This window comes from Genypterus blacodes, unplaced genomic scaffold, assembly GCF_046128005.1.
Source record: "Genypterus blacodes isolate CSIRO-AG114 ecotype Tasmania unplaced genomic scaffold, CSIRO-AGI_Gbla_v1 ptg000067l_1, whole genome shotgun sequence".
Lineage (NCBI taxonomy): Eukaryota > Metazoa > Chordata > Actinopteri > Ophidiiformes > Ophidiidae > Genypterus > Genypterus blacodes.
Window position 1 is genome coordinate 14,509,989 of NW_027466879.1, and position 13,702 is coordinate 14,523,690.

Below are 13,702 nucleotides of genomic sequence, written 5' to 3' on the forward strand. Positions count from 1 at the left end.
CGATGGATGGATGAGCAAGACTGATGCCTGCAAATTCAAATTCACACATTGTGCACTTGGATGTCTGATGATTATACTTATGCCAGTCTGCTTGCACTTATCAACATAAAATGAAGAAAGTGTTTGCAGCTGTGTCTGTCTGTCTGTCTGTCTGTCTGTCTGTCTGGGAGTACTCCATTGTGACACAGTGATACAACCGCTGACCGCTCTGGGAAATTCTTTGCCTTTCGCCTAATGACCAATGACATAGGCTGCAGCCCTGCATGACACTGAAGAAGATAAGCAGGTACAGAGAATGGCTGGATACTGTGATTACTGATGCTGGAACAAGATGAAAGAGCCTGTCTGGGTCATGATGTGAATCCTGATGGTTAAGTTGAGTGCACTGGGTTGGATTGGGTTAGTCCAGCAATTCAGGTTTGTTTAACAAACCAGTCCTGAGATCTGGGGATTGGCCGCTGTACTACTGCAACAGATCAATCAATACATGTCACTGTCTTTCATTATTTTATACAATTTGCAAATCATTCTCACATTCCTGAAAATGATCATATTTAATTGTCTGCTGTTTCCTACATTCTCACTTGCCTATGTCCTGATGATCAACATATATTAAACCGGTTCTCTGTTGAATAGTCTCACCCCTCAAAACATTTAGGCATTAGTTAATTTTATGATTCATTACATGCAAACTAGTTGTCATAATCTGTCAAGCATATCTCCTTTACATTTCTATTACACTTTTTTGTAAATGTGTCCTGAATTGATGAATTGCTCTCAGATGAAGCTTGACTTTCACTGATGAAGGGAAATGTGTGAAGTGTTCAACCAATTATCAATCAGTGCCCTAAAATAGCTCAGAGGAGCATCTGATGAACCTACAATTGGCAGACATACAGAACACAACACAGTGTTACTATTTCTGAAAATGGAAGAAAAACAAGGAAATACACAGGGTCAACAGTCAGGAAGAAGAAGAGAAGAAAGGCTGCATGGTGGAAGGGTAGGGAGGCCAAACAGAGGAAGTGGAAGAAGAGGCCAAGGACATTGACACACTCCCTGTGAAATAAGGGCCACAGCTGTGGACCAGGTTCTCCATCATGACCTTACAATGGCCTAGGCTGGTCGAAGGATGCAGCCAAATGTTAGGAGTAAAACCATGTCCCCATCATTCAGACGTAAACAGAACAAGCCTGTAACCCAACAATGAGCACTGTACTGTTATACTCTATACTTACTGCAATGCTTCACATGCTGCAGTATTCCTATACATACACCTACTGTAGCACACACAGTGTTAAAAGTGCAGCTTTGTGTATTTTCAATCATTATCATAAACACTATAGCCATAGTTTACACCAGAAAGAGAAAGTGTTTGGCTTTCGTGTCTGAAACCGATGACACAAGGACTTCTGATGGCGCTGACACATTCATTGACATAAATATTTATGCGTGAGAGATAAACTAAGGATTATGAGCAAGTTACAGAAGTTTGCAGGTAATCCATTGTGTGTAGTGCTGTTTGTTGGAATTTGGCTCAAAGTCTTGAGCCAAAATAGCCAAAATAAAAGCCAAAATAAAAATATATACTTTTACTCCGCTACTATTGTCAGAACTATGAGAATATTAGGGCCGCTGTTGGGGGGAAAACACTTAAAAGAGATATAAGAATACATTTGTAACATTTGATTGCATTAGTTTGTGTGTTGAGAACATGCTGACCTGTCAAGTTTTTCTATCTTTCTAAGTAAAGTTCAACACATTTAATTGAAGTTAATGGTAAATTTGGTAACTGCATATCCTGTACTTTGTCTTGAAAACAGCCAGGGGACCCAAATTACCTTAACTTTAACCTTATTTTTTTTACTTTTAACGTCTTTGAGGTACTTAATAATCCACCACCGCTCTTGTGGCTCCATCCAGCGTCCAAACGAGGATCACAAAGATTTTCAGATCCATTTTCAGGTCGGACTTCCATGATTGTTTCAATACAACATGGCAAAGGAGCAACGGTGTCGTGTGTATCCGGATCCGTGTGTGGTTTCGCCGTCATTCCAGTTCAGCACCGTGAGCCGCGTCTCGCAGCCGGTTTGGTTTCAGCACCACGGACAGAGAGCTCAACAGCGATTGGCCCTAATACGCAACAAGAATTAAAGCCGTCTGCCTATTGGTCCGAATTAAAGCGGCAGCAGATACGAGCACGGTGATTGGTTAAATGAGGATTTAACGCTTTAGCCGCACTGCACATAGGAAGGTATTATAATATCTAATAGTTGACTCGCATATATCATCCGATCGTCGGTCACAGCTCATTGAAACACTACAGTCTAAACCTCCATCGGTGCTTCACGGTGCTGCGTAACCCGCGGATCTCGGCTGCTCTCTGGGGGAGGTAAGCAGATTATGGCCCCTGTGGATTCCGCACTTCCTGGCCGTGTTCCGACAGGTCTGAATATCAAACACGTAAACAGTTAAAACACAGTTTCTGCTTCGCTGTCTTGAGATGATTGCTTAGTTGCAAACATGAAAGAATTTGTGCTGTTAACACGTAGTGACGGTTTCCCTAAAACCACAAGGATTCAGTACTTAAAATCTTAGCCACCACTGATCCCGGAGGGCAAACTAAACTGTCAATCAAATCCCCCTACAGATCGTCTCGTAGGCGGCGTGGCTAAGCCCCTCTGTGCAACGCTTTGTTACGGTTGTTGTCTATATATGAAAGCTTTACAAGCAACAAAGCAACAAAGAAAATACATCCTTAACGTGCAGGTTCTTATCCTCTCAGGCTCAAGGAATTGAAGCAGGACTAAACGAAGGCAGATCGACCCTCAGCCCACATGTCTGGTCAGTGAACATAACGGTGGTGACCTGGTGTGTAAAGGAGGTTTCCCGATGACACATTTAACTGTTTTGATATGATCTTATTGCAGAGGCAAACTTCCCCCCGCTACCCGCCTTCCTCCCTCTGAAGCCCTGTTTCTACCAGGACTTTGACGAGATTCCCGAGCTGCACCGGGGCTTGTGCAAGAAAATGTACCACCTGTGGATGCGTGAGTGGCCACCAGACACATTAGACTAGTTTATCAGAGCCATTTCCACTCCTGTAGCTATTGAGTCGTTAAAATTGGCTGTGTGACAGAACAAAGGGTTTAATTTCGGTCCAAAAAGTTAATTTTTCCCCCTTTGAGCGGGATCATTTCAGGTTCTTTTGAAATGCAAATCCTTATAGAGCAATCATGCTTTGGTCAGTGTATTAAGATAACAAGATACAAATGTGGATCCAGAGTAGAAACCTCTCATTAAGTCACACCTCATCATCACACCAAGCTGACTGCTATTAACTATACAAAAAGTGATTGTGACAATATGAATCACCAGTTATTATACCGAATAAAGCAAGTAAAATGAGCTTTTTTAAAGATTAAAAATGACTCTGAAAAGTGTCTCCAAAATCATTAATGGTAAGGTGTCACCGCTTCACATGTCATCTGAGCTAACTGCATATATTTATATATCAGTGGAAAGAAGGATTCTTGAAACCTTAATATTTTAAATGCATTTTTCTTATTTAGGAAGACCAGCTTGGTTGAACTAAGCCTATTGTATGAAATAACTTGAATTCCCATATGTGGGTTTATGTCTTTTATATCAATCTTTTAAGCACAGTTTCTACAATGTCATCCAAAACCTGTACACTTAGAAAGGAGGCTGTCCTCCAGTCATGACTTTCCATCCTGCTGAAAATCTTTACACAAGCAAGAAAAGATTTCCTTTAAATGACAAAATATCAGCTGCTGACCCGGTGGACACACTTACATGTGTACAATTACATCAAATGACACAGTCACACAGAAAGCTGAGCATAGTTGTCTGTGTTTTATGTTAAAAATGTGCTAACAAATCTTAAGAAATGTGTTGTGTTTCTTTTTTGGACAAAATCAGACTCTAACTTTAGAATGTTTGTGATTGTAGCTTGTATCTTCCCTTTCTGCAGGTGTAATTGTCAGTAATGATAAACAGAGGAAGGTATTTCAAAGTGTTTTTTGAATGTAAATCATGATTTTTCACCTCTGTCCTTTCATTTCCAAGTGTCCTATGCATGCATTTTGCCTGCTTTGCATGTTTTTTTATTCATGTATTTGAAAGAAAGAAAAATTCTCCCAGTATTTTGTTGCCTTGTTTCAAGCGTGGAAACAAATTGACCAAGAGTGGATTTTGTCTAATGTGTCTTTGAGAAAAGGAAACAGCTTTCCTCTGTTGTTCCAGCTGTGTTTTGCTTCCCTTGTAAAGCTCTGTACTTTTCCTCTGTAGACCAAAATGAGAAATGATTGGTCTCTTTTGCTAGTTTAGAGAAGAAATATGGAACGCAGAGCTCCAATTAGAGCCAAGATCAACTTAAGTAGGGAGCTCTGTAGCCTCGTAACTTAACAGAGAATAAATGGGTGAAAAAAACACGAGCAGAAGGCCATTCAGGGAACATGCACCATATTGTGAGTCAAGTATTGCAATTACATATCTAAAGGAGTGCTACAGCTGTCTGCCTACATATCCACTTCATCTCTTTCCCCCCCTGAATGTTTTCAGCACGATTTGAATGTGCATGTGTCTGTATACGTGCCAAACAGATGCATGTATGTGTGCTTAACATGCAGTGTGTCCTCTGTGGTGCAGTTAACGGTGCCACACTGGTGGTGAACCTGGTTGGCTGCTTTGTCTGGATGTTCGGTGGTGGTGGAGTGACCAATTTCGGACTGTCCATCATCTGGCTCATCATGTTCACACCCTGCTCTTATGTGTGTTGGTTCAGGCCCATTTACAAGGCCTTCAAGTGAGTCCCATCTAAAGTGATTCTGTTCTTTATTTGGTGTGAGGGATTTTGTATATAAGGTGGTGAGAGAGAGTCTGATTGTTCTGTTGTTGTTGTTGTTGTTTTCCCTCAGGAATGACAGCTCCTTCAACTTCATGCTGTTCTTTTTTGTATTCATGGCTCAAGTTGGCATCAGCATCATTCAAAGTATCGGCATCCCTGGATGGGGAGTTTGGTAAGAGGAAGGAGAAAAAGTCATTCAAATTTGTGTGAAGGTTTTGAAATAGGGTTTATTTAACTTTTTATGTTATAATTCTCAAGTCAGAATATACACATTTTATATGATTAAGATTCCTTTGCATGTGCAACTAGGTTTCATTCAAATTACTTAGTTAGTCATTGAGAGCATTGGGAGACATTACCCTCTGTAGCTACACTAGTCATATTAAGGAAAATGCTTTGATAAGTACATTGATATTGTACTGTGTTATCAAAACATATGGTAAAATAAGTCCTTGAGAGAATAAGTACATTTTAAAGAGGATCCCGCTATGATAAAGAGATTAAAGTGTTGGCAAACACAAGAAGAGGGAATACTGTCTGCTGCGAGCAACGCTTCAGTATGATTAATTGTGTTTAATCTTACAAACCATGACAATCATCTTTTGTTTTAGTAAAGCTACAGATTCCACTTCCGAATGAACCATTTGAAGTATAAGCAGGCACCGGAGGCTGCACACCAAAGACAAAATTCACTGCTTTCATTAACATGACTGTGATGGACCATCAGAAATGCTCTCATATAACTTTAATGGCAGCTCTGTTATTAGACTTTAAGAGGCTGTTAAACACATCCTCAAAATGTCACCTGATTCAGGCTGATGATCAGAAATTAATATTATGACAGCTGCCGTAAAGTTTATAAATGTCACTCTGTGCAGTTGGCCGTCTTTATGTATGAGCGATAAAAGTCTTAAACTTTAATCCACAGTACTTAAGGTGCACAAAACCGTCGGTAATTAACATCCAGATGTTCAGTTCCTCATCAGAACTTTCAGTGACAGATTGGAATGGTTGGTGTGTTCAATGTGATCACAAATAGAATCACTAAGTGTTATAGTGATAGTTATCATTTCTGTTTTTCAGTGGTTGGTTGGCGACCATCTCCTTCTTCAGCTATAACGTTCTGATCGCTCTCGTCATGCTGGTTCCCACAATCATGTTTACAGCCGTGGCCTCACTGTCCTTTATTGCCCTCACCAAGGTAAGTGTGCCTGCAGCACAGCTCCGTCTTTCTACAGATGGTGGTGTGGAGAGAAGGGGAAGAGTTGTATTTCACCTAAAAATAGCAAAAATCGTTTTGGCCCAATTTCTGACTAATCTCATCTGAAACACTACAGATGATCCATTCTGATGGAGTCCTTACTAATAACCGTTATAGTAGAGTAAATGTAAGCCTTGCATCTTGTCTTCTTTGTCTAAAAGTAAACTCCTTTGTAAAGAAGTAAGAACAAATCAAGTAGAACGTAATCTACAAAGACATGAAATTATGCCAAGATGTCGCCTTTTTGATTGCGAAATACGTCAGCATGACTAATGATGGGATATTAGGAGCAAGAGCACTTGTAACCACTCAGTCATGGTTGACGGCTGGCAGATGTTGACTCGTGGTATTCTCATGCCTGTAGATCCACAATTTATACCGAGGAACTGGCGGCAGCATGTCGAAAGCCCAGGAGGAATGGACCACAGGAGCCTGGAAGAACCCTCATGTCCAGGCAGCGGCCCAGGAGGCTGCCATGGGTGCAGCTGCTGGAGCCATGCAGGATCAGTACTCCAGTCCACAATATAATCAAAACCAGATGTAAGCTCTTCAGGAAAGAGGTTTCAAAAAGAGGGGTTGGGAAAGAAAATCCAACAATTATGCCAAAGTATGAGAAAAGGGAATGAGGAAGATTTCACTATCTCCCACAGAAAATTTAATTAAATAATAAATGTAATAAACAAAAGAATCAAAACATTAAGTGGAGAGCTGGTTTAAGCCTTCCTATATTAAAGGATGTGATTTTCATTAGGAGTGTTTTCTATCATTTCACATTTTGTTCCAGTGAGGATCTAGTTTTCACAGTGTAGTGGCTCCATCAACGTGAGAGCTGTAATGTGTGGGGTGAAAATACATTAAAAAATAATATATAGTAGCTGTAACTACTAATAACTGTACGCAGGTATGACGTGCTGGAATTTAGTATAAAAGTATAGTATGTGATTCATGTAATGTACTGTAAATGTATTGTTATCTATTACAATTCACTGTAACACAAACAAATATGTAGTAATTGCTTATGATGCTTCTGTGTTTGCATGGTATTTTGTATTCTTACTGTAAATGAATTGATTTCTCATTGTACAGTAGGATACTTTCATCACATCACATCTATGCAACATGAGCGGTTGCACTTTGAAAAGGAAATATGTCTTTTACACACAACTGTGATACCATCTATGGCTGGATTTCCTTTTGAAATGTTTAATTGCAGTGAAAATATTATATTTAGTTCAGGGAAAGATACAAAAATATGATCATAATCACCCTAATACCAACAAAAAAGCGTGGACATATGAAGTGGAATATCTGACCCAGCAGTTGCTTAGATATTATATAAGTTTTGTACTTTGTCAATTTACTTTTTTTGTTTAAACTTAGGTCAAATTGAGAGCATTCAGCAGACCTCGTGCTATGTGGCCATTTGACCACAGGGAGGCGCTAATGCTTTTAGTATGAAATAAAAAGTTCCAACCTCTACAAACTCCCCTTGTTCATGTTTCAGAGATCATTGTCTGCTGTAATTGGCAGCCCCGTCCGTTCCCTGTCTCTCTCCTTTGTCCTGTCTGTTTCCTGTCTTTCTGTGTAACACCCCCTCACACACGCGCACACACACAGAGCGACAAATATGCATATTGTCTTATTTTCTGTGTAACATTTACTCGCCTTCCAGAAGTAATCTCCATATTAATACATGATAAATATGCCAGGCTGTCCTCCACTATGGAGCACAAGGCATCTCTGCTGATGTGGCTGAGGGTTAAATGCCTTGCTCAAAGGCATCTCAAGGACAGATGGTGGCAGAGTATTCCTCTTTCACTCTTCCCATCCCATAACTCTTCGCAGTTTCCGGCTGACTTTTTTCTGACCTTTTGCTTAACGCTACATCCATTTTATTCTCTCCTTGTAAAAATAAAGCAACATAACCTTTGCTGATATTTCTTGTAGAGCTCTTCAGAAAGTTTGATGGGTGGATCGATGTGACAGATGTTCACTTTACTTTAGACAAATATAATTCTGAAAATTCTACAGTCTGGAGATTTGTTAATTTCTTCTGACAAATTTCCCTTTTTATTGACTGTGGATTGCAGCCATGCATCCCATAATAGTTATCACTGTTTATACTGTGCTCTCAACACTGAGAACACTTTCATTTGTATTTCCCCTGCCGACATTAAATTAAGCTCTTGCTGATAGTTTAAGGATGTGCTCATCAAATAAAGTCTTCAGCCAAACTGTTTAGTTTAATATTCATAGTTTATAACTGTTCATTACATTATTATTCTGCTGGAGGTGGCTATGCATAGCAACTATTCATTGCTTGTTCGAGTGCTTAGTTTGTTACATTTGGCCCATTATGTAACATTTGGGGGCGGCAGTAGCTCAGTCTGCTGGGCCGGACAGCAGGGAACCGGAGGGTCGCCGGTTCAAGTCCCCCGTGTGGACCAAGTAAGCAGACTGGTAGCTAGTGAGTTGCCAGTTTGCCTCCAGAGCACTGCCGAGGTGCACATGAGCAAGGCACCGAACCCCCAACTGCTCCACGGGCGCCGAAAAATGGCTGCCCTGCACCCCCTCTGTAGTGCATGTGTTTGTGTGTGTGATATGTAGGGGCTGCAAGACAAATTTCAATTGTGTGTGATTGCTGTCAGTTGCATGCAAAATTACTTAAATAAAAACTATCTTAAATCTTAAATCTTAATTATATTTAGGCCGCGTACTCAATCACAACATTTATTTACAATTATTTACAATACAGTACACACAGAAAATAACCCTGCATTTACACACCGTTACATCACTGTGATGAAATACGAGACAAGGCCTCCAGGTGGCAGTATTGTCCCTCAAAAACTGTCCACCCATTCCACTAACGTTCCACTAGGGGCGCTGTGTGACGTTTGTTTTTCCCCCCTGTGATAAACCAATAAAGCCTTTACGAAGAGCACAAAAAAAAATCTAAGATAGTTAGGGTGAATATTTAACTCTTTCACATTCACCAAAACACATTTCCCTTTGAAGTCCTCTAAGCAGGTGCCCATCACAGATTAGATTCAAACTGCCCATTTAAAAGGATTTATCCGTGAATGTTCATTCCCCTGCTCTCTGCCTTTCTGTGCGCTGAGAGTGATAGAATTACTTGTGTGGAGTTGAAGATGAAATTAAACAGTGTTATAAATACCCAGAGGAGCCCACAGCATCCACCAACAAGCGCTATTATTGCCATACACATGGAAATCTCTTCTTGGTTGACAAGTAGTGACAGCAACGCCTTGTACCTTCAGGTAAACAGGACGAGTCTCGGCTAAAGGAAAGCAAACCTTTGATTCATAAATGGTGAGACTCTAGAGATACAGTGATTCCATATTCACCTCTGCTCACCTCTGTGAAAATATTCAACTGCCTATTGACGTGAAAGGAAACATATTTATCCCCGTAAGAACATATCATGGGACAAAATGTGGGAGCAGAGCAGGAGGAACAGCTGCTTTACAGTGATCTGAAAGGCATTTGAAGGTTGTATGTTTTTCCAGTCTATTTTTCTCCACAAGCGGAGTGTTTAATGCGTCTTTCCAAAAAGGTGAAATATAATAATGGCATATTCTGTTCATATTTTAAGCTTCATCAGTGGCTATCTCCTATTGTGTGTGCTTTATAAGTGAGAGCTCCTCCTTCCCTGATGGACCAGCAACATTATTTTGCTTGCATTTCACAAATACCGCACTTGGGAGTCTTACAGGCAAGGACAAATGACATATTAAGCATTAGGTCACCTATGAGATAAGGTGATTTGCTTTCGGATATTGAATACATTAGTTTTGGGAATTATGTTATACAAGAGGAGAGATGCTCTTGAGATATAGCAGAGAATGTCTTATGACCTCATATTTTGATTATAGTAAGAAGTATCACACTGTTTTAAAATTGGTTTTTGAGAGGAAAACGAGATTTGAATGGGAATTTTGCTTTGCTGTTGCCCTGCTGCTCAAACCAGAGGAAGAAAACTACATTCACTTAATCGTTGAGGCAATTATAACTGTCCTGCTACATTTACAGGCAAGAAGAGTTCTCTGAAACAGCGGACAAGCTCTCTTCTTCTTCGCTCATGGGAACAGAGGGGCTGGAGGAGAGAAGGAGGAGGTGAAGTCCATGAAAAAGACTTTGACTTTGAACAGAGGGCCTTTATGTTTTACTTCTCAGGAGAGATGAAGATAAAGTGCCCTTTCATGCTGTTAAACACACACACATTACTGTCTGGACAAAGGTGTACAGACATGAGTCATGCATGGACACAAGCACACATTTATGCATGTATCACACCTACACACACACAGAAAGAGTGAGAAAGAGAGAGCTGGGTGTGTGTGTGTCTGTGGTCACAGACCGAAGCATCCTGTAGGTAAATTGTGCCAAAGTAGAGAAGAAGCAACGTGTGCTAAGCATTTTTTTCTCACTGGTGGCAATTCACAAGATATTGAATATATTGATATATTGATAATTATCCAGTATGCCAACAACTATAAGCCTATATGCCACTTTGCTCTTTTGACAGGGGAGACTTGGCTAACTACTTCAATTGGACGGAAATTAATGTAAGACTAACTCAGTTTCTGCAGTCTGTCTCTGTAGATGTGTTTGTTTACAAAGGATGGGAAATGATGACGCTCATAACTGCAAGATCGTCCATCTGTGCGTTTCTATTAGTGCCATCGACCGCAAACCTTTTACAAGAAGTCACATAACGGGGACCAACATCAAAAACAAAAATGAGCTCACGGTTTTATTTAAAGGTAAATGCGCATGACAGAATGATCTCACACTCATCCTGCTAGTTTCTTTTTCTATTTTCCAACTTTATTTTTCTGAATATCGCACAAAGCTGACAAGTATTTTACTGTTTGAAAATATTTTGACACCACAAACACACACACACACACACACACACACACACACACACACACACACACACACACACACACACACACACACACACACACAGACACACACACCACTAACTAAAGTGGTTAAATGTCAGGCCTTCACATTGCTGTAACATTGAAATGGTTGCATTCACAAATTAACTGAAGTGTTAATTGCCCTGAACAACAGAATTAAAGTGACGACGTTGTGCTAAAAATGATAACGAGGAACTCCAGCTGAACTTATATGTTGACACACACAAATAAGAATGCTAATTTAGCAGCTCCCAAAATTTACTGGAGTCAAGTGGAAAAACTTTCCATCGAAGATCATATTGCAAGTGAATGATGAAAGGAATCAGAGCATCCAGCCAGCTACTAAGGAGGGGTCACCCAGCTGTCTGGAGAGGGACCATGTTAGTCGGCTCTAGTGAGGGAGCGCCGCTGCCACCGGCCTGTGAAATCACCGATCTGATGATGGGAGCCGCGCCCCTGACAGCACAGGAAACGGCGACAGTGGGAGCCAGAGAATGAGTCTGCTGAAATATGACTCTGTCAGAGGGGAGAGAGGATGAGCACAGCGGCGCGGGGCAGTCGCTCCTCGTGGCCAACTTCATCATTGACGCTCCCTATGGAGCCGGTGGGGGTGGGCTGGGCGAGGGGGAGGGGGGTTGATGGAGATCCGATTAATGCTGGGAGCCTATCTACCCTCCACAAGATCGACTCGTTTGTTCCAATTGCCTGGGACTATAAACACGAATATCCCTACTTCAATTCCTGCTTTTCAAGGAAGGAAGGAAAGCCCTAATGAGAATTTATTGCCCGTTGTTGTAACCATGCGGACTTGGCCATTTGCATACTCCTTAAAATTGATGAGAGAGGAAAGTGAGGGAACCGAGTTGTAAGAGGGATTAGTTCTTCACAGCAGACACCAAAATTCATCCAGATGTTTCAGTGATGAGGCAGGAGGTATTTAAGCTGCCAGGCGGTGCACTCGAGTGTGTCTTGTGTCTATGATACAAGCTGCTTCTTTGTCTCGTGTAACGCCCACCGCCTTCGATGCAGAGTGTTAACACACCAAGTGAGATGTTTGTTAACGCAGAAAAAAATATGGTGAAGTCAGCTCTGCATAAAGTGTGCACAGAATGAGCTATTATCAAAACAAATGAGCCAGCAACTGCAGCTGCATGTAAATCAGAACACTGTTTCCCCCCTCACTATTCAAATGTCTTCAGCCATTCTCCATCTCCCAGCTAGTGGTTTCTCATCTGTCCCCTTTCTTCCTTTACAAAGCCAGCCTTTCCTCTTACCTTTCCCATGCAGCAATGTGTTTATCCCTATGGAAATGAAGATTTCCTCACATCTTTATTCATTTAATTAGGCTGCAAAGCAGAGCTAGAGCCTGAAGATGAATTACCTGTGGCCTTGATATTGTGCCACAGAATCTCTGCACAGTAGGCTCTGCAGAAATTAGACCTCAAGTCTGGAAGTGGGTTTGTTGGCAGAGTCGACTCACAGACTTGTTCCTATTCTCTTTTCCCAACTAAATTCAATTATCCTCACATAAACCCAACGGAGTGAAGAATCAAAGTCTCAAGTCATGTCTCTGAGCCCTGTCTCCTTGTAAGCCAGCTGGTCAAATTAGGGAGGAGTACTTTGAGTCTTTGTCAGCAGTTAATCTTTTTATTGGTCTGGGGGAAAGTTAAATTCATCTACGTGAGATTTTTCAAACTTTTGGGCCAAGAAAAATAGGTAATGTAAGCACACGAGTCGAAAAGCTGGCTTAAGTGCTTGTGATGATGTACATACATCTTCCAAATATGAGACATCGTTGGAGATAATCCAGACTATTAAAATTCAATAGTGAAGAGACAAATCAAGATATAGCCTAAAGAGAGGTGGGCACGTGATGTGTGGCTCACAGTGATGTCATCATATGAAGCTGGCACATGTTTATGTAGTTTCTACAAATCAGGGGTTTGGTGAAGGATACTATATATTATGTGCTGAGGAAGTGATAATGCCCAGAGGTATCCTGATACACAAGATTATACAACATAAAGCAAAGAATGCTGTTTTTTAATCACAATCTTTCATCATTATTCCCATTATGAGGACATCTTGGACCATTACCATGACCACTTATGAAATCAACAAGAGAGCCTGTGTGCAAATCACCCTCTACTTTCAAAGTTTGCTTCTTAACCCTCTTAAACCCTGATTAAGTTGGTTCAAAGCCAGTGAGGGTTAAGTTGCATTAATACATCTTAGTTGGCAGATGAAGTACAAAATGTGGTGACAGTGATGATGTTGACTGATGTGTTAATTGATCCAAGAGTAACACAGTTAAGCCAAAAAAGTAGCCCAATAGTCAGTTTAAAGATAACCATATAGCTCTTAGTTCAACGTATTTGTTACACTTTTAAGCATGAAGCTGCGACTGATCCTTTGTGTAACACACTACGTGTTATTCCTGTCGGAACAGAAACAAAATACATTTGTTTGAGTCTTAAATGTCTGTGTTGCATCACCCTTACTCTCTGACGTCTTACTCCACTAGTGACAGGCATACTTCTAAACAGATATTACAAATGACACAAATGAAAACATTCAAATCAGTTTATCAATGTCTTTGTCTTACTCAATGTCCACCAA

At 40.7% G+C, this 13,702-nt stretch overlaps 1 protein-coding gene across 1 annotated transcript; it reads left to right on the forward strand.

Moving 5' to 3' along the window:
* Positions 1-2,923: 2,923 nt before the first annotated feature.
* LOC143004876 (secretory carrier-associated membrane protein 5-like) lies at positions 2,924-6,675 on the forward strand (the record flags this gene model as incomplete). The annotated part of the gene is made up of 5 exons (XM_076156045.1): positions 2,924-3,050; positions 4,672-4,828; positions 4,941-5,042; positions 5,954-6,071; positions 6,496-6,675. Coding segments are annotated over 5 exons (684 nt in total), but the record flags the coding sequence as incomplete, so codon positions are not given.
* Between the last annotated feature and the right edge of the window lie 7,027 nt (positions 6,676-13,702).